General features: G+C 41.5%; 1 protein-coding gene and 2 long non-coding RNA genes across 9 annotated transcripts; 2 read left to right on the top strand and 1 right to left on the bottom strand.

Moving 5' to 3' along the window:
• The first annotated feature begins 1,516 nt into the window (after positions 1-1,516).
• Positions 1,517-5,192, top strand: LOC4334600 (protein phosphatase 2C 35-like). Its single transcript, NM_001402310.1, has 4 exons — positions 1,517-3,102; positions 3,196-3,309; positions 4,379-4,643; positions 4,781-5,192. The coding sequence occupies exons 1-4, from the start codon at positions 1,678-1,680 to the stop codon at positions 4,894-4,896; spliced, it is 1,920 nt and encodes a 639-aa protein (NP_001389239.1). The 5' UTR covers positions 1,517-1,677; the 3' UTR covers positions 4,897-5,192.
• Positions 5,193-6,654: 1,462 nt separating this feature from the next.
• Positions 6,655-10,589, top strand: LOC136355749 (uncharacterized). Of its 7 annotated transcripts, none has more exons than XR_010740081.1 (6): positions 6,655-6,764; positions 6,856-6,959; positions 7,275-7,420; positions 8,054-8,217; positions 10,014-10,128; positions 10,282-10,589. It is a non-coding gene; the product is annotated as an uncharacterized lncRNA (long non-coding RNA). The 7 variants fall into 7 exon arrangements; XR_010740082.1 differs by having other exon boundaries at positions 6,856-6,964; XR_010740080.1 differs by having other exon boundaries at positions 6,856-6,964; positions 8,014-8,217.
• A 4,194-nt stretch (positions 10,590-14,783) lies between these two features.
• LOC9272554 (uncharacterized) lies at positions 14,784-15,579 on the bottom strand. Its single transcript, XR_010740074.1, has 2 exons — positions 15,236-15,579; positions 14,784-15,122 (listed from the first exon to the last, which is right to left on the bottom strand). It is a non-coding gene; the product is annotated as an uncharacterized lncRNA (long non-coding RNA).
• Positions 15,580-22,051: the final 6,472 nt, after the last annotated feature.

Here is a 22,051-nt window from a genome sequence, read left to right as displayed (position 1 = left end):
TTACATCCATATATAAACATAATATAGTGGCCAAATTGCTTTCCATTGGTGCGTACAAATTTAGTCAAACTATCTGCATTATTATTACAACATAAAAGACTATTTTAAAAGGTATAGAAAACAAAAGGTGAAAAAGAAGAACATGCTATTTTCTTTCTCGATGGTTGACAAAGGAAACCAACCGATCCAAGCAATGGCAACTGGCAAGACAAGGTGCGCCTCCTTCACAGTGTGGGCCACACGGACGCGGGGCGCAGAAGGTCGCATCAGGTTTCCCGCACCGAGGCGCCCGCCCGGACCCACCTCCCAGGTCCCGCGGCTGCTGCCTCGCCTCGCCTTTGGCGGGCTCGGACGCCCACACGGGTCAACGCCTAGAGGTGGAAACCACCTTAAAACGATTTTTGCTACTTCCGTTTCACAAATGTAAGTCATTCTAGTATTTCCCACATTAATATTAATGCTAATAAATCTAGATGTAAGTCATTTTAATATTTCTCACATTAATATTGATGCTAATGAATCTAAACATATATATCTATCTAAATTCATTAACATCAATATGAATATGGAAAATGCTAGAATGACTTACATTGTGAAATGGATGGAGTATATACTTATAGGCAAATTTTTTTTAAAAAAAATAATAGACGTAAATATTGTACAATACTACAATCATAGTGTAATTATATTGTGACATGTATATAACTATAATATAATGTAATTCGTGCAAGAGAGAAAATAATCACAACCCACACATGCGAGGGAATTTTAGGTGGTGTTCTTTTCTTCTAAAGATAAAGATGAAGATTAAATTTTTTTTATGCAAAACGAGGTGGTATTAACGTATGCTTGGTTGAGTTTTAATTATTACACACTTCAAAAATATATTAATATGATATTATAGAGCAACTTTTATTTAGAAAGTTTTCGCACGAAACACACCGTTTAGCAGTTTGAAAAGCTTTGCCTCAAAAAATCTTTATCTTCATCTAACTCTTATTGGAGAAATGAATGCGACCTTAGCACCATTATACATTCATTTTCACAAAGAAAATATATCACCTAGGAATTTTTAAAAGTTACATATAAGTTACGCTATAATTACATATCAATTTTGTTATATTTACATACTTTCTCCGTCCCAAAATATAATGAAATCAGATAATCGGATAGAACATTTCGTATTGCGAATTTGGACAGACAGCCCATATAGATTCTACCTCCATCTCAAATATATACGACCATGAGTTTCTATACCCAACTTTAATCTCCCGTCTTATTTGAATTTTTTTTATGATTAATATTTTTATTTTTATTACATGATAAAACATGAATAATACTTTATGTATGACTTCTATTTTTAAATTTTTCCAAATATTTTTAAATAAAACAGATAATTAAAACTGGATACGAAAAATTATAGCTTTGCTTAAAATGTGTATTATATTTTGGGAGGGAGAGAGAGAGAGAGCAGGAGTATGTCCAATATATAGGTAGTCGCCTAGTCCCTCTTAAAATATTCCGGCATTTCAACCCCACCCACTCCGCACCCCCGCAAGTCAACTCTCTTCCTTCCTCCTCCGTGCTTAATGCTCTCCGCATTATAACCACCCACCTCTCCTCCTCCCCCCACCTCCTCTCTCTCTATCTCCATCTCCACCGCTACGCTTCCCAGCCATGGGCAACTCCCTCGCCTGCTTCTGCTGCGGCGGCGGCGCCGGCGGCCGAGGCGGCCGCCACGTCGCCCCCGCCGCGCTCCCCTCCGACCCGGCCTACGACGAGGGCCTGGGCCACTCGTTCTGCTACGTCCGCCCCGACAAGTTCGTGGTTCCCTTCTCCGCGGATGATTTGGTGGCTGACGCGAAGGCGGCCGCGGCGGCGGAGGGGGAGGCGACCACGTTCCGGGCGATATCCGGGGCGGCGCTCAGTGCCAACGTATCCACGCCGCTGTCCACGTCCGTGCTGCTGCTGATGCCGGAGGAGTCGTCGGCGTCCGCCACCGCGTCGTCGGGGTTTGAGAGCTCGGAGTCGTTCGCTGCTGTGCCGCTGCAGCCGGTGCCGAGGTTCTCGTCCGGGCCGATCTCCGCGCCCTTCTCCGGCGGGTTCATGTCGGGGCCCTTGGAGAGGGGGTTCCAATCTGGGCCACTCGACGCCGCGCTCCTCTCGGGCCCTCTCCCTGGCACCGCCACCTCCGGTCGTATGGGTGGCGCCGTCCCTGCGCTCCGCCGGAGCCTCTCCCACGGTGGCCGCCGCCTCCGCAATTTCACCCGCGCGCTCCTCGCGCGCACCGAGAAGTTTCAGGATTCTGCGGATCTAGGCTCGCCGGACGCCGCCGCCGCCGCCGTCGCCGCCTGTGGGGGCGATCCCTGTGGTCTGCAGTGGGCGCAGGGGAAAGCCGGCGAGGACCGCGTCCACGTCGTCGTGTCGGAGGAGCGAGGCTGGGTGTTCGTCGGCATCTACGATGGGTTCAACGGCCCCGACGCCACCGACTTCCTGGTATCCAACCTCTACGCCGCCGTCCACCGCGAGCTCCGCGGCCTCCTCTGGGATCAGCGGGAGCAGAACGTGCAGCACGACCAGCGCCCCGACCAACCCGGCTCAGCCCCAAGCACCACGGCCTCAGATAACCAAGACCAGTGGGGTCGCCGCCGCCGCACCCGCCGCTCAAGACCGCCGCGTGGCGCCGACGACGACCAGCGGCGGTGGAAGTGCGAGTGGGAGCAGGAGCGGGATTGCTCCAACCTGAAGCCACCAACGCAGCAGCGTCTTCGTTGCAACAGCGAGAACGACCACGTCGCCGTGCTCAAGGCGCTGACCCGTGCGCTGCACAGGACCGAGGAGGCTTACCTGGACATCGCCGACAAGATGGTCGGCGAGTTCCCTGAGCTTGCGCTCATGGGCTCTTGTGTTCTTGCCATGCTCATGAAAGGAGAGGACATGTACATCATGAATGTTGGCGATAGCCGGGCTGTGTTGGCAACAATGGACAGCGTCGATCTCGAGCAGATCAGCCAGGGTTCATTCGATGGATCAGTCGGGGATTGCCCGCCATGCTTGTCGGCCGTGCAGCTCACGTCGGATCACAGCACTTCAGTGGAAGAGGTGATTGAATCGACTCATATCATGGTTCAATCCTATTGGAATTGCTGTTCTTAATGTTGCTTAAGTCTCATATTTGTTTCTGCCTGAATACAGGAAGTAATCAGAATACGAAACGAGCATCCTGATGATCCATCTGCCATCTCCAAGGATCGCGTGAAGGGCTCGCTGAAGGTGACCAGAGCATTTGGTGCTGGGTTTTTGAAACAGGTTAGTTCATTTGAATATGCCCTTTTTTTTTGCAGAAAGACATTTTTTTGTGCTCCGTTATGATTAAGCGTTTTGCCATTGGCCAAGTTTCAAAGTTGCGTATGTGGATTTATTTTTTGGCAAGTAATATGCAATTTCAGAATGACACAATTAGTCAATGTATGAAATAAGTATGTGACCTGACTTCCTTCCTTGAATTTGGGATCTGTATTGATGATAAAGCATACGGTCCAAACTTGATTATACCAGGAGCGGAATAATTAAGGTCAGTTTTGCTGCTATCCTGAGTCAAACACATAATTAAGGTCATAATTAAACTAGGTCAGAAAAAGGAAAACTGGATCTGGTCTAATTGGTCCAAAGTTTGAAAAGTAAAGTGAGCCACTCTAAATTCTCACTTCTTTGGGGTGAGAAATATGACCATCCTACACTGAAACTGACCATGTCTGACGGGGACATCATAAACCATATGCTAATTTCAATGGGCAAAAACTTCAACGCATGAAAACTAATTAGTTAAATTCTTGAGTCACCGCGTGTATAGCCAGTTCAAAATTTTGAATGAGAAGCTGCTCCAAGAGAAAATGAAGTTTCTTTTGCTTCTGTCCAAGTACAAAGAATCTGCTTGTGCAGTACTAAAATGTGGCCAGAAAAGAGTGAGTTGAGTGGCTTTGAAGGAAGGTACGTTTCTCCTCCCATGCGAAGAACTATTCTCTATTGTCAACTGCACAAATCTATCTTGCTGCTATGCAAGAGGGAAGTCTCTTTCTTGGACATAAAGTGAGCTATCTGATGAGACAGACATGGCGATCTGCGATATTTTGTCAATGAAGAAATCCCCCAAAGTTAAGCAGCACAGAGAATTGAACAAGTGCATGAGGCAGCCCTTTCTACTGATTTAGTTGTCGGTACAATTTTCAGATAGCCTGGTTGGAAGTTGCAAATAGTTAATTTTACAAGCAAATCCATAGCGAACAATACATGCATCATTTGTTTTTGCTCTCTGTCTGCACCTTATATCATAATTCCTTAGCATTTTGATCTCACAATTCTCTCTCTTTTTTAACAGCCCAAGTGGAATGATGCACTCCTGGAGATGTTCAGAATTGATTACGTTGGGTCCTCCCCATACATATCATGCAATCCATCCCTTTTTCATCATAAGCTCAGCACAAGGGATAGATTCTTGATATTATCTTCAGATGGACTTTACCAGTATTTCACCAACGAGGAGGCAGTTGCTCAGGTCGAAATGTTCATCGCAACAACCCCTGAAGGCGACCCTGCCCAACATCTTGTGGAGGAAGTTCTTTTCCGTGCTGCCAACAAAGCAGGTGTGTTTGCAAAGAAGTCACCATACATGTCAAATGTGTCGACCTCATTTTGCAGTAACTTTTGAACTTCTAGAACATGATGCTGAATTTTGTCAGTCAATGACCTGACCTCATTTTTACATCTATTGCTGTTGCAGGAATGGACTTTCATGAACTGATCGAGATACCACATGGTGATCGTCGGCGATACCATGACGATGTATCTGTCATCGTCATCTCTTTGGAGGGCAGGATTTGGAGATCCTGCGTGTAAATAGAAACAATAGTAGGCTAGTGAAACAAAACGTATAGAGGGGGTTCTTCCCATGCCTTCCTTGAGCTGAGAGGTGTTCTTGCGGCTACTCTACTCCTCTTCCCCCAGTTGCTACTGTACAATATCAACCAAGCACTGTGGGGGGTTGGATTCGGCTTGGGCTCTCGGCACATCCAGCTGAATCGCCATGAATCGCCCGCAGGGCTGGCCGCGTGGTATAATATGTTGATGTAAATGAGGATTTGTTCAATTATTAATAATTTATAAAATCGACCAATTGGTCAACTTTCTTTGACATTTTGCATGTGTTTTTGTTCATGCATTTGGGGGGTGAGAATTTGCATGTGCATGGGAGACTGATTCTAAGTTGGACTTGATGATTCTAGAGAAAGGGTTCCTTTTGGTCAGGAACCGTTTGCTGTGTTGACCTCTTAACTGATGATAGCACCAGAGCTACCCCAATTTGACCTTTTTTTAAGGCACACCATCTTGAACAATTCAGCAGGCACTGCCAGGTTGCCTGCCTTATCAGTTAACACGATGATCCCTGGGTTATCCTTGCCATGAATGAACCTAAGTTGACCTCTGATCTATTTACTACATACAATCAATGTGCCCTTGTGAAATTAATTTTGTGTCTTGGATTCAGCACCTCCTCTTCTGATTGGCTCAAAGATCAGGTGGCTGATTGCTCCTCACCAATAATTGACATTTCTGGCCATGTCTGCAAGTGGAATTGTAGATTATTTCCCACTTGCTTGCATGCACTCCTTGGTTTCAACAGAAATGATATCAAATGATGAACAAAGCTTATGTTAAAAGAAATATATTTCTATGCAATAAAGGATGACAAACCGGCGCGTATAGGCGTATATAGCTTTGAATTTTTTTCCCCATAATCTTAAAAGTGAGACATAGTCATCTTCGAATGTTTTAAATAGATAACACTATTGTTAAGCAAGAGAAAGTAGGAACAGGTGCTTTTCTTTAAAAAATGTATGTTTTTTTTTCTGATTGGTTGCTAGAGCGAAAAGAAAGGCGATCGTGCGAGGGCATTTTCCTGGTCATGTCTCTCCCTCCCACCACTATGCATACTGACGTTGAGTTCCATTTCTGCACTGCAAAGTTAGAACTGTTATTTTCCAAGCAAGGGACGCTTTTTTCATACGGTTGTAGAGGGGGTCCTTCTTTTAGGTACACAGAATTTTCTTTACGGTTTTTTAGGTACACAGTCACACAGAACACATAGTTGGTCATGGAGCTTACCACATTAAGGACCTGTTTGGTATAGCTCCAACTCCTAAATTTAGCTCCAAGAGTTAGATTTCTAGTGGAGTTGTGGAGCTGCTTAAATCCAGCTCCATCTCTCTAGCTAATTTTGTGAGAGAACTCCACCCAGCTTTGCTCCCATTTTAGGTGGAGCTAAAAACTGTTTGACTGAGCTTCAGCTCCAAAAGAGGTGGAGCTGGAGCTGTGCTAAACATGCCCTAAATTATTGGAAAGTATCATACGGCATAGATGAAATATTTCAGCATGTGGTTTCCTTTTCCTTTTACATGAACACAGTTCCTTAGAGGATAAATTCATTTTTTTCAAAGGCAAAACATGCTGCTAATTTGCAAAATCAGTAGTGCAAAAAAGAGAGAGAGAAGGGGGGCAAAATTTGCATTTTAGACGGGCCTAGCTAAAAAGGCCAAGCCCACCAATATTGTTCCCTTTGACCCATAAAACTATGGGCCATAGCCCTTCTGTGCCCCCGGGCCGCCACTCCTACTTAGCAGCAACCCCTCTCCGCCGCCTAAACCCTAGCGCCGCCGCCGCCGCCGTCGCCATCGCCGTTCTCACACTCCGTCGGCGTAAGCTCACAGGTACTCCCCACGATGACGACTTGCTTCTGGTGAGTTCGTGTGTTCAACTTTTGCGCCTACGGGATTCGATGGGAAGCTTTTGTTTGTGCAGGGACGGTAAGATGGCGCCGCCGCCGGCGAAGGGCGGCGCTGTTTGTTGGTCTGAGATCCATCGGCTACGGCTTAATGGCTATGACTATTGGGATCTGTAAATGAGTAAGGTTGCCCGCCGCCAACCTGATTGTTTATTTCTTGTGTTGAAAATTGAAATTGCTATGCTCGAGCTCGACTGCAGTGTTAATTAGTACCGTAAGTCTTTGAAATGCTAGCAAATCATACTAGTACGATTGTGATGCGGCTGTGCTTGATCAGATAGAGACATTTTCAGAATCCGAAGATGTCACTGTACTTCTGCGATTGTGCTTGATCGCCGCGTTATCTTTTGGTCACATTAGCCACGATGCTGAATCAGTTAACAATCTAGATACCGCTTTGCTTTCTGAAGTATATTTGTGTATAATTGTATACTAGGATTGCACGATCCCTGAAGATAGTTTTTCCCTTGATGGTTCTTACTTGATGAACTTGGATGTGCCGTGTGAAGCACATATTGTCTGTGGAAATTCCAATGACTATGTGACTATCTGTTGATCTACTGCTGCATGTATGAGAACATGGTATGCTGGCTTCAGTGCTTTCTATACCTTTAGCTATACTTGTGGTGACTTGCAGGTGCTATGATTAACCATGTCCTTGAAATTTATTTACACACTTGCAAAAAAGGAGTATTTTATTTTGCATATATGTTGTTGAGATCTTGATCTCCAGGATGAAAATTAGTTGATTCAATGATCAAATTTTTAAAACCAAAATTTGCTAAAGCGTTTAAGTAAGAAACGCTGAACCAAGTGCCCTAAGGGAATTCTACTGTTAGGTTTAGCTCATTTATTTTGTGTCTTATTTCCAGTCCTCAGCTTTTCAGTATAAAATTGGTGGCGAGTCACTTGTCTTAGAAGCTTATCCTCTTTTCTTTTTCTTTTTGTTTTGCATATGTTACACTGTTGCCATGTGTAATAAACATGATGCATGCATGATTGAGTGGCTTTCCCGCAGTGTACTTATGCTGTTCATTAAAGAAGTTATTGGATTTTCTTAATCTATATTGTTATCTTGTAATTTTTTGAACAGCATTAATGAAAGCAACGAGCTTTCATTTTCCATATGAAAAGATACAGTTGCATTATGAGTGTAATATTGAATTTTGTTTCAGAAAACTAACAAGAGGGTCCTTTTTGTTCCTACTTGCCTAGGCAAGTAGCCGGGTTAGCACCACATGAGAAACATATCACCGCGCTTCTGAAAGCCAGAAAAGAAAGAAAAACGTGCAGTCGTGCGCTGAAGGTAGCAAAAAGCACACTAGCTAGAGAGCTAAGACGAAGCGTGAGGAGATGGCCAACGTTGTTAGGAAGATGAGGTACGTTTCCTCCTATCTATCTCTCTCTTTTTGGTGGCGAAGAGAATGTTGCCAAATTTCTAAAGAGAACCTGCTTTTGTTCGAAGGCCATAAAGTTTAAGTATCAGAGCTGTTATGACTCTAACTAATCATCTAAAGTTGGACCAACTTGAACACAGGCCACCTTTGGCTTAGCCCTTTAGAATTGAGCTGTGCAGCAGTGCTATCCATACATCGCTATATATATCTCATTCAAAAAACGGTCATGTGGATGATAGTGTAGGATCATTATTGCATCAATACTATCAGTTGTTTTCATTCTTTGCCTACTTGAATTCTTAACTGCAATCTCTGAAGAATTGACAATTGGTGCAAGTTAAAATTTATATTTTCATTTTTGTCTCTTTGTATGCTACAAGATGATGTTCCTAAATTTTTTTGCTGCTGGACTTTGTCTGCCAATGTGAGGTTAATTTGGTGGCAGTTTTTCTGTTTTGGGACAATGTAATTCTTGAAAAGAATCCTTTTAAAAGAATCATCGATTCCTAGACTCGAAATTGTGGCAAAGCTTCTCTTTCACTAAATCAGTGAGTATACCAGCTATTGCTATTGATTGACTAACGATCATGCCATTAATTTTCCCTCCACTTCAACAATGCGTCAGACATGCTGTCTGTTATGTAACGTATATATTTTCAGAATCTTTGGCAGTTGTTGATTAGTTTCAGAACTGAGATTTATTTAAGATGTGTGTGCTAACACTTAAAGATAGTTGCATTGCAATATTCTGTACACATAAACAGATTCATAACAGTCATAAGTCATATACATTGAACCAATTATAAACTGCATGCTTTTCCTACAATTGAAATCATCATTGTATAGCACAAGGAAAACGAGAATGCCTTGGGATAAAATTATTGTCATAAAGAGGTTACCTAGTCTGCTACCCTCTACTGTTGTCATCCATTTATGTGCAAATGGAGGTTTAGGTCATGTTATATATGGATGTGGATTTTCATCCCTTGAGGGGACATTCCCTCTTTGTTTGCATGTCATCTAAATAGTTATAAAAAAAATTGAAAGAAAAAATGACAACATAGATTAATACGAATTATATCACTCCACAAACATGCAAGACCAAATTCAACTTCTATAAGTTGCAACAAAAATAACAAATTAAAGTGAAAATAGTTATCGCACATTCGCAGCTATATTTGTTGTTTTTGTTACAATTTGTAGAAGTTAAATTTAAAGTTGCATGTTTGTGGAGTGATATATTTCATATTAATCTATGTTGCCAAAATTTTTTTTCATATTTTTTGATGACTATTTAGGTGACATGCATGAAACGAGGGGATATCCCCTCGAGGGATGAATTTACTTTCCCGTTATATATGTCCATGACTCTACTTTTCATGATATATGCTGTGGTGTTTGGCATCCCACATGGAAGCTATCCAATTATTGTCCAAAGAGATGCTTGTATATCCTGTAGGATATAGACTAATAATAGGGAGGTGAGAGAACTATTTTGGGTCTTGGGATCCAGCATACATCTGAATTGTTCCTGTCAAAATCTGCCAGTAATTTTTTTTTGAAACAGACACGATGCAATGTTTCATATTGGTATAGCAGGAAAAATCTGACAGTAATAGTTGCACTCTTGCCTGAATATCCTCTACTGTAGTACTAAGCTACCGAAACCAACAAATTTATAGTGCAGGGATTGAGACCAAACTTTGAAATACAATGTTGATGTTGTGCCACCCTTGAACACTTTCTTATTGGTATTCACAATATACTCCATCTGAAAGTCTGCAGATCTGCTGGAGCTTCTGACAAGAAAAATGAAACAGTGCAACTTCGTGTGAAGACATGCGAGATGCGACCACTATGGTTGAAAAAAAGACATTGAACTTCGGTAACCAGGTGTGTTCAGTATAAGACATTACTGTTTTTCAGTTAGACTTAGTGTTGATGTTCGAATGTTCGACCATGCCCTTTATAGTTCATGAGCACTGCTACACTTACTAAATTCTCTTACGTACTAACAATGATTTCAACCATTTGATTTAACTGCAGGAAATCGAAAGGCATGACGCATCAGTATTAGTTTTTGGAAATTGCATGAACCCACATGTTTACACTCATGGAATTTAATTACAGGGACTGATTTTTGTCAAAACATTGTATGGTTAACCCCCAGCAGTGTACTTTAGTATTCCGGAGCTGCATGATAGAAATTAAGCTAACTTCTGCCCTTATTAGTATTACCTCCGAATGCATTTGGCACTTTGGCATTGGCATGTTGTAAGGAGTGCGGTTATCGATCCTGGAACAAACAGAACACGGTCAGTGGCTCGTCTCGTCCACTCGCCACTTCTAATCAACATTCTGTTGCCTACTCCATACTACTCCCTCCGTCCTATATTATAAGGCTTTTTAGATTATGCGACACATCTTAATACTATAAGATGTATTATATGTACCCAAAATCTTTTATAATATGAAACGGAGGGAGTACTATCTGCTATGACGCTGGATTTCTGTCACGACGGAGTTGTGGAGTGCTTCCCTGCAGCGCACATACTCTCTCCATCTCAAAAAGGATAATTTCTGGTTACGAATATAAATAAGATTCGTAGCTAGAAGTTTTGCTTGCCCGCAGCGTACATACTCTCTCCATTTCAAAAATGATAATTTCTGGTTATGAATATAAATAAGATTCGTACCTAGAAATTTATTTATTAGACAATTTATTTATTAGACAGGGGCGTAAGCTCCTGCCTCGCCATCCAATCCGTCGTAGCACGAGCGGCTGGAAATGAACGAAGACGTCACACATACAATCCGGCGAAAATTCCAAACTCGAGGTGGTCATTTCACCTCACCTGTTTGCAGAGGCGGCCAGGCAAGCGATGGATCGAGGCGACCTGTGTTTGTTGTTGTGCGCGCCAACGCGACATGCGCTCGCGCGGAGAGATTCCGTGTGCCGTACTACGCGCGCGGGCACCACCTTGCCTGCCTGTACGAGCGCTCGAGCTCGCTGCTATTACGTACCTACGCGCGCGCCGGGAAAAAACGCCAAAATACCGTGCAATCGGCCCGATTCTCCCGGGCGCCGCGTGGTGGCGGAATGGAATCGCTCAATCGCACATTCGCATTCAACTGTTCTCGTCAAACTTTCAACTTTTCTTTTTTCATATAGAACTTTTCTATACACAAGCTTTAAACTTTTCCGTTATATCTTTCTAATTTCTTCAAACTTCTAATTTTAGCGTGGAACTAAACACAGCCTAAACCTCATGATTTTTTACAGATCACATAATCATGATATATACAGTAATCGTACGACACAGCGAGTTGCTGAATGCTTATAGTGATAGTGCGAGTGTGAAGGTGAAGCAGCTGGTAGGGTAGAGGGCACATGTCATCCATGGAGGCCCAAAGTAAAGGGGGAGACAATGCAAAGGTGGTGGGCGGATTGGACGGGATAATCCCATTTCCCATAGAGACCGCGACGTCGAGAGAGAGTATCGTACGTTATCCCCGGGCGGGTGGGGGGACGGTGGACGAGAATCGAGGAGGGTGCAGCTGCAGTGCAGGGACAGGGGACCGATCCGAATCTGCAGTGCAGTTAAAGTTTGGGCAGCGGAGGCTTCTCCTTGACGCTTCCTCGATCGATCATCCTGGGCGCATGATAAAAAGCGGCTCATGTGCGCATGCATGACAAGGACGCTTGCCGCCGGCCTCGCGACCCAGAGATTCCACGGTCAAATCGCAGTGTCGATCGATCACCACCCCGTAAAACCACAGCTACTTCCTCTGTTTTATAATATAAGGCCATGTTTAGTTCGTGAAATAAAAATTTTTGGTTGTCACATCGGACGTTTAATCGGATGTCAGAAGGGGTTTTCGGATACGAATAAAAAAACTAATTTCATAACTCGCCTCGAAAACGCAAGACGAATTTTTTAAGTCTAATTAATCCGTCATTAGCACATGTGGATTACTGTAGCACTTATGGCTAATCATGTACTAATTAAGCTCAAAAGATTCGTCTCGTCATTTCCTCCCCAACTGTGTAATTAGTTTTTCTTTTAATCTACATTTAATACTTCATGCATGTGTCTAAAGATTCGATGTAATGTTTTTGGGAACTAAACGGGACCTAAGACTTTCTATATTACCAACATTTATTTAGATGTTAATGAATCTAGACATATGTACGTGTTTAAATTTATTAACATCTATATATATGTGGGTATTGATAGAAAGTATTACATTGTGAAACTGAGGGAGCACTACTACTCTCGATCTGGCGGAATAAAGCTAAGCTAATCCGACGGCCGGCCCAAAGCGAAGCGACCTGCCGAGAAACGCGAAGGAATTTCACCCCGCATGCGATCCCGATCCATCTCGCGCGCGGTGGATCGATCGTTGTATCCCACAGAACTCGTCCGCGCGGCCGTGTACACGGGCGCCGGGCGCAGATGGTACGTACTCCTACGAGACGTGCTGTGTCGCGCGCGATGCGTTGCCCACTGCTACTAGTCAATAATGCCAAGCAGTTCGATCGATTTGATGGTCTTGCATTGCGTGGTGATGACTCGATCGATGGATGTAGCGTCTCTGCGCGCAGCGTTCGTCGCTGTACGCGTACGTGTGGGTGTTGTCAGACTGGGCACCAAAATGCATGCACGTTCGTACGCACGCACTTGCAGGAGTAGTACTGTAGTAAGTACGTCGTCCATGCATGCACTCCATACGATATGATGGGCCCAGATTGTTTGCATTGCCACGCGGGCGAGTGTACGTACGTACCATGCATATATATATGGAGTAGTACTCTGGACGAGGCAGTCAAATTTAATTGTACGTGCGGCAGCTAGTACCATTCAATATCGTACCGGTCTTCGCCTGCTGGTTGTACGTACCGTGTATTAATTCAGTCAATCGATCATGCATATCGTATCGTATTATATTGGTTTTGTTTGAGGGGAGCCCGGCCGGCCGGCTAGCTTAGCTCTAGCTAGCTGACTAAATAAATGTACCCTCTTATACGTACAACTAGTAAAATCGAAATAAACCATACTAGAATCTACGTAGCACCTTGTGTTTTAAAATATGCTCCATCCATCTCAAAATATAAGAACAGACGGGACATTTTTTAGTACAACGAATTTGCATAAGCAGGACGGAGGGAGTAGCAAATAGATACTAGATTAGACACAATATATTACTACGAATCTAAATAGGAGAAGTACTAGCTAAGTTACAATAATTTAAAATTGAGGAAGTAATTAATTTGTGAGAAATACATGCAAATAATACATATGTACATTCTCTTAAACAGACAAATTCTAATGAACTGTGTTTTCGTCAGGCGGGTGTGGAACAAGCTATCTGCGCTTGGTAGGTTTGCATTCTAATGAAGTGTGTTTTTTCCTCAGGCGGGTGTGGAACAGGTTGCCTGCGCTTGGTAGGTTTGCATAACCTCTTTCCTGATCAGCAATAAGCGGTATTCCATCCTTGGTGGAAGCAATCTTGTGGTTGGATGCACGAGCACCTCAGAAAGGGGTTCGACGACTATGGTTACTTGGCAGCTTTGGTTGGAGTGAAATTCTCATGTTTTCGATAACGTTATTTTCCAAGTAGACACGGTGGTGGACATGATATTGCAAAGAGGCGACTCTGACATGAGGTGAAACATTCGCGTCTCTAGTAGTTTTTTTTTCCCACTTGTTCTCTTTAACTAGCTAACTCTTCCTCGCCCCTTTTCCTTTTTGGAGTCTGTTCCGGTTTAGTTAGCATGCTTTTTTTTGCTTGGTCCTCATCCCCTCCATAACCGTTACTTTTGTGTCAAAGTTGTATTCAAACTTCTTTCTTCTATATATATAGTAGTACTTCCTCCGTTTCATATTATAAGACTTTCTAGCATTGCTTACATTCATATATATATTAATAAATCTAGACATTAACATCTATATATATATGAATATAAGCAATGCTAGAAAGTTTTATAATATGAAAAGAAGGGAGTAGTATATATTATAGTGGTTGTGGGTTGCATCTACTATAACTGACTCTGAACTGCCCTATAACTCAAAACATGCATATACTTCATTCATTCCATATTAAGTTTATCTTCAGCTCTCTCTATTTGTCCCAAAATAAGTTTATTTTAGAGTGATCATATTGCATTAAATTTCACTACTAGAATCCACCAACTTCCCTAGAGCCAAATACACTAGGGATCAGGGGAAAAACTCTAGGGAACAGGTTTCCCTAGGGTAAACCCTAGGGATTTCGCTCTAGGGATCCATTCTACAGGAACAACCCAGTTCCCTAGAGTTTTTCCAGGAAAAGCTAGGGAAAGACTTCGTTCCGTAGAGTTTCACTCCCTAGGGACAGTTGTACATTTGGCATCTGAATCTGACGTGTAAAGTGGATTTCTTTTGGTTTTCAGCCAAATTTGGGGAAAATATTGGCATTTAAATAAAATATTTATTTCATTGTTTTATTTTGGTTTCTTTATTTTACGGTCTTCCTTTGCCTCAACATCAAAGCTAAAATATTACTAGTTGAAATAAAAATGCCATTCTATTATTAATAGAAAATACTCAATTACATTGATTCTTCATTTTACATTACATTGATTCTACGACAATGGAGCTGAAAATATTCCTCTCACAAACATATGATGGACACTTCAGATGTGCTGATGAACTGATTCTATCATCGCTCAGATCCAAACGATAATAAAATAAAATACAACACACGTTCTTGAAAGCAAATCTAAACCACTTGATTCTAGCTTGCTTCTGCAACAACAGTGGAAAGCTTGAAACTTGAAAAATTGCATCCGCAAAGAACTGAAGTTGAACTAATCTTCTTTGTTCTCCAATGCTTCCTGCCCTTGCCTCTTGAAAAGAAAACCCGAATAGCATGCTCAACAGCCCAGATCAAGATAATATGCAAATGGGCATGTATATGAAAGAAACTTCAGTTCGAGCTCAGTTGGAACAACACTTACTTGGATCATGATGGAGGCTGGAGCAACAGCAATCTTGTGGTGCTCACTGCTTGCCGGAGTGGGCTCTTGTGCTGCACGCTATGAAGAAAGAAAGTAGAGGAAAGGAGATGAGAAAGTTGGATCAGAACAACTAATGCAAGACGGAGACAACGGCGTGCGGTGAGAGAGGAGGCTCCGTCGAGCTCGTCGAGAGCGGTAGCTGTTGGGTGCTTGCTGTCGACCGGTTGCTGGAGCTCGAGCTTTGGTTGAGGAAAGGGAAGGGGCCGCCGCCGCGCGCCGGCCGGCCGCTGGGAAGAAGAAAAACGAGAGGATGTGGTTTGCTTGAGTTGTGGAGAAGATAAGGTGGGCCCAAACTTTACTGGGCACAAATTTTGTATGTCGAGGGCACGTTCCCAATCGCAGCAAGGAAAAAAATTGAAGAAAAAATATATTGGGAGTAATCAGACCACGATGCTGATGTGGAGCAGCTGTGTGTTCTTTTCAGCCAAAGTTCCCTAGGAATACTTCTTTCCCTTGAGTTTTTAGTTTGCACCCTAGGGATCATTTTGGTTTCCCTTGGATTGCTTTAACAACCTAGGGAACATTTTAAACTCTAGGAAACCCATTGAATTCTAGTAGTGATTATAGTTTGCAAAAATAGAGAATAATTGTATCGAGAGTAGATAAAGTAAAGAATATTTGCATTTGGATTTGATAAAGTAGGAGTATTCTAGTCTTTTGTTTCTATATTGGTATGTGTGAGATGGGTGAAAAATAAATGTATGTTGAGACGGAGGTACGTAGTTGGTAGTATATATATACTATAAGCATCGATCTGTGTAACTTTATCAGGTCGCAATTGACCAATGCAAACATCAATTTATGTCGTTGTTTCGTACGTGTCATCAGGTTGTCATGCATATATACGTCGTACTACTGTCTGCGTGTGTGCAGTAGTACGTTTGGATCGATGCACGTATATCGGTGAGTATATGTGTAACGACATGCCACCTAGCTAGTCCTTTGGTAAATATGGGCAGACACATTCTGGTCCCCCATTGAGAAGTGGCCTGCATGATTAATTTGTTTTCTATGAATTCCATCTAGCTACAAGATCATCACAGAACAGAGATCCTTGTCGGCCCCGCTAGCTAGCTAGCTATCGTGTACCTTGGTTATTTTATGCAGGTAGGATGTATTATATCAGTACAGTATATGTCATTGTATTCTTAATTTGTTAGTAGTAAGTAGTAGCACTTATGTTAAACAGGTATAAAGATCGACCACCAGTGCATATGCTAATGTAGATTATCCTAGATGATACGGTCTGGATCTTAACCTTTTTCTCTGAAAGTGCGAGTGGGCAGGATCTTAATATATGGGAACAGCGTTGTACTACTACTCTTGTAGGAGAGAATTAATTGAAGCATATGCAACCCAATGCCTAGCTAGATCTCTCTTGATTTACTTAAATATACAGAGTCCTAAACATTCGCAAATTAATCGAAGGAAATTAAAATTGATCGAGTAGCTTTACTATAGATACACACACAAGTACAAGCCAATGCAGTGGCATCAGATTCTTGAGCATTGGGATCTCTGCATTCATGTACACGCCAAGCCGCTCCTGATTAACCTATAATTTAGAACATACATTCCTTGGCACCTTCCCTGGGCCAAAACCAATTAGTAATACTCTCCTAGAATGTATAGAGTTTCCCAGTTTGCCATCACTGTATTATACACTTATACATAATGCATGTGCATGGGTCATGGGGTGCAAGCTTACAACTTGCAATGTATGATTGTGCTCATGTGATGCAACGTGAGCCCAACCACAGTATCTCTCTGTCTTAGACTCGCATACACACACATGTATGCAGATATATACTGCACAATTATAAGTTGTAAAACTAGATAAACTACTGTTGTTGCCGCGCACTAGAGACGACACGGATCTACTTCCTCCGTCCTAAAATGTTGCTACCTAAAGGACAACGAATCTGGACAGAACCTCTCTGCGACGGAGGTAGTAGCTAGCTACTAGCAAGAAGATGAGTAACCATGCGAGTAAATTATACTCCCTCTAGCTACCTTCAAATACTTGTCGATCGCCAGATATTATTTACAGTATCTTTAAACTTTGCACTTATCTTCTTTTAAAGAAAATATGCTTATACTCAAGTATTCCATATTAATGAAATGTATTGTATCCTAAATATCAGCGACGGAACCATAAATTATTGAAGAGGGAGGGCTAATGTAGGACTTAACTAATGAATTGTTAATTTTCTCAAATTTACATGCATGGTGATTTAAGATAATTTAATCATGATTTTGGAGGCAGAGCCTACGGCTCAAACTCTAGCTGTCTTAGAGCTGTCTCCGCCCCTGCTATATATATAGGGTGTGTTTAGTTCACGCTAAAATTGAAACGATGTGACGAAAAAGTTGGAAGTTTGTGTGTGTAGGAAAGTTTTGATGTGATGGAAAAGTTGGAAGTTTGAAGAAAAAGTTCGGAACTAAACCATGCCATAGTATGGTCATGAACTTTTGTATATCGTGGCATAACCATTATTTAAAATCTATTGATGACCAAAGTTAAAATTATATTGTTCAACAGCTGGAGATAGTTATTCGAAACCGGAGGAATTGAAGTACAAAAATTACAATTCAATTGTGTATTTGTCGTTCACATTTCAATCCATACAGGTAGAGGGCCGTAGCATAGGACCCAAGCAGAGGAGAAAAAAGTAAGGGTCTCTGGAGCTTGGGAGGGAGGGGCCTGGTGTATAAAGCTAAAGCTGCCATTTTTTCTGATCCCTCTCTCTATGCGTGTGATTTGTAGTACAGTCTGACAGGAATCTGATACCCCTGGCCTGCTGTCCTGTGCTAGTACCTCCCATTTGAAGATCACCACCTCAATCATCTCTCTCTCCACTCTCACCCACACATGTACACACACTCTCTGACACTGCACACACGCGTATGAAAATTACTCTCTCCGTCCCATAATAGATGACGTTTTTGACTTTTTATTTGCAACGTTTGACCATTCGTTTTTTTTGAAAAATTAGTGCAAATATAAAAAAGATAAGTCATATGTAAAGTACTTTTGATAATAAAGCAAATGACAAACAAAATAAATAATAATTTCAATTTTTTTTGAATAAGACGAATGATCAAACATTGACAAACAAAAACTCAAAAAGACAAGTAATATGGGACGGAGGTAATAACTAGCATGAATTTGATGTCTATACTATTTCTGCTTCCAGCTCTGAAATGAATTTGTGTTGTTCTGAAAGGCACAGTAGCACACTACTGGGAATTTCTCGATTGCAGGAGAAAAAAATGCAAGTGTCTAAGGCCACATGCGATGTTGCGCCAAGCGAGATGAGAGAGGCCGCGACAACGGCGGAAAGCTAGAGGATAATCGAGCGCCATTTGATTGATCCACCAATATCGATACAGATCTGTGTCGACGACAAATTAAAGCGCAGGGCGAGCGCCCAAGAGGTTAGATCTGACTAGCTGGTGTAACAGTTGAAATGGATGGTTGTAAGTGCATGCACACTACACTGATCTTTGGTACGGTGTATAGTGATGTAGTCTGTCATATCATTCATATGTAATCAATCGATATATCTTACATCTTGATCAAATAATATAATCTAACTTGTATAAGTTACACATCAAATGTTAATTTGTCTGGTTTGTCTGCATTGAATTTTTTGCTATCATGCATATATTGATGTCTGATTCTAAACATGAATTTTCTACTAACTACTAATATCTTTTACGCTAAAAATCTACATCTTAATTTAAGTTCAGCCCGAATTAAGCTCTGTGAAATTTGGGGCTCATGGGGAGGCAACAAGAGGACTGAAATGGTCGGTACATAATAAACTCTAATTAACGAACAAAAATCATGCTTCGATGTTAGTGCAGTGAGAAATCATAGGTACAAAATTTAAATAACAGGTAAATCCAAATAAGATGGAAAAGTGGAATACAGATATGCTATGGAAGTAATTTCTGACCTAATTTTATTTATTTTATGCCACTTGGATTACCCTATTTCGATTTAGTCTCCTCATTTCTTACTCAAAATATTCCTTGACCTACAATAACTAGAGAGAGTCTTGAGAGAATTTTATGCACAAGTCCACTAGTCTTCACCTATACCTTTCTTTATATGAAGTTGTATACTCCATCCGTCCCATAAAAAACCAACCCAGTATTGAATGTGACACATCCTAGTGCTATGAATCTGGACATACATTTGTCCAGATTCATTGTATTAGAATATATCATATTCAATATTAGATTTTTTTTTGGGACGGAGGGAGTATATATCTACGGTAGCTAATCGTCGGAGAACAAAATAGGCGAACATCCTTATTCCTTTCTCCATTATACATTGTTATATCCCTTTCTAGTTGCAGTGTGTATTCGATAATTAGCTAGGTCTCTGTTGTATTTTGTCAATATAAGGAATCATATTCTATTTTTGCCGGGCTCAGCGGAAACTGGTATAACAAATTAATATGCGTGCCAAGATGGTGAAAGGAATATATATTGTTCTCTCTCACAGTCGATAAAATCATTGTGACTCGAGTGTTTTTGACATATAATGTTGGAATTCAATGAGAATCTGCTTGTTGATTTATACTTCCTTTGCTTGAAAATATGTATATATATAAACCTGAAAAGAAATTTTCATTTAATTTCCCCCTAGCTAGTTATTCTAATGAGCTACTCCCTCCGGTTCTATATTAATTGACGTTTCGGATAAGGTTGAGGTCAAACCTTTATAACTTAGACTATTAATAACTTTAAAAATATTTAGTTTAAAGAAACTAGAACAATATATATAGATTTGTCTTTTAAAATACTATAATAAAAGTAAACATGCATTTATTTATTATATATATTATAATAGAAACATAAGGTCAAAGATGTATCATCTTTTAGACCGTGTCATTGTCCAAAACGTCAATTAAAATAAAACCGGAGGGAGTATTTATATAGACCTTGAAAAATGATAAGGATGCAAAGAAGAAGTGCGGCTGATTAGTTTTGTGATTGCATTGGAACTTCAATACTATTAATTTACATAGGATCATCAGTGATGGTCTTGTAATTAATTTGATGAAATCCAAACATATAAACACATGGGGTCAAGGTGAGGTCGTAGCCTTTATTCCCTCTCCAAGAGGGGAAGAGTACTGCATTGGACTGCGCGAAAGCAGACGAAAACTTAGATTCCCTCAGACAGCGACAGGCAAACAAACGAGAGAGAGATTGAGATTGAGGCTATACATCCAGCACTGAGCTTAACACTAATTAATTAATTGGAGTGCCAGGATAAATTTAATTACGAAATTTTAATTTTCATCGTCAATGACCACTAGGTGGCACTAGCTAGTTAGCTCTCTCTTTTAGTTACTGTACATTAACAAGGCTCTCTCTCTCTGCTGCGCTATATGAGCTGCACTGCACTGTGTGGCCGGTGTGCTAGCTAGCTTCTCCTGCATGAAGTAATCAGCTTAGCTTCTACATAAACAGACAAACAATCTTTTGCTTTCCACATTGCGTTGTCTATTACGCTTTCAGAATTCAGAGATCAGAAATTCAGAGCCTTGCTAGCAGCAGCTAGCATCGATATCGTAGATTTATCTCCTAAAGTGGTAGGCAAACCACGGCATACGCATCAATTTTAGCGCGCGCGCGAACACTATCGATTCATCGTGATTCGTGAGTCGACCATCTCCTTAATTTTTTCAGTTCGTCGATGCTCTATCGATCGGAGTTAGTAGCTATATGTCAACAATTAATGTCATCCACGATCAATAATTTGATTATATCATTTCAAGTTTTCATATGATCATCGATCAAATTAGGTCAAGTATATGATTTAACCCTGACTGGTTTCTCTTGATGGACAGTTTATGCTCATTCCTGATGCATATGGTATGGTTGTTAGCTGTCGGGGAATTTCTGCATTCTGGTAGTGGCATAGGCAACACATGGTATATGCTGCAAGCTTACCCATACATTGAAACAGATAGCTAGATTTATATATATTATTGATCGAGTATTCTGGAATCAACAGACAAATGAAAATAATCGAATTAATTACGATACAATATATCTGCTGCTGCAGGTTGAGCAGGATGAATATGCACACTTTGATGTGGCATTCAGTCAATGGCCGGCCGGTTGGCTTCAAACCTCTAGAAATGCAAAGCTACTGACGGCCGGCCGTTGCCATGACTCCCATCTCCTCTCCTCGATCGAGTAGCTAAAGGTAAAAAGATGGCAAATGGGGGGCCAAAAGAAGCAAAAGAACAAATTCTTTGAGCACAACTAAGCAGATTGCTCGCCATTTCCTGCACACTTCTGAATTGCAGTCAGTACACTAGCTAGCTTGGTTACTGGCCGGCTGGCCCCTTCAATTCATTCTTCCTTGGGGTGTGCATGCACATGAATAAATGTCTGTCTCTCTGCCTGCACTGTGGGGACATTTGCCATGATTACCGTGGTCAGGGGAAAAAAAAGGCTTTGAATGGAGATTGGTGCTTGGAAACCTAGAAACCTACACTATCTCATTCCCATCTCACATAGAAGAGAGATAGAGAGTGAGGAGAGATGTGGCTAATGCTACTAGCTAGGACCATATATGCATGCATGGAGAACTGGGTCACTATAGTGCATGCATGATCACTGATACTGCTTATACTATGTGTGTATGTGTGTGTGTGTTTGTGTGCCGTCAGAAGTCTGTGTGATCTCTCAAAAGATGAGAAAATGGAACCACTAGTTTAGAGCTTC

This window comes from Oryza sativa, chromosome 3, assembly GCF_034140825.1.
Source record: "Oryza sativa Japonica Group chromosome 3, ASM3414082v1".
In the NCBI taxonomy this organism is placed as follows: Eukaryota; Viridiplantae; Streptophyta; class Magnoliopsida; order Poales; family Poaceae; genus Oryza; species Oryza sativa.
This window is presented reverse-complemented; position numbering and strand designations above follow the sequence as displayed.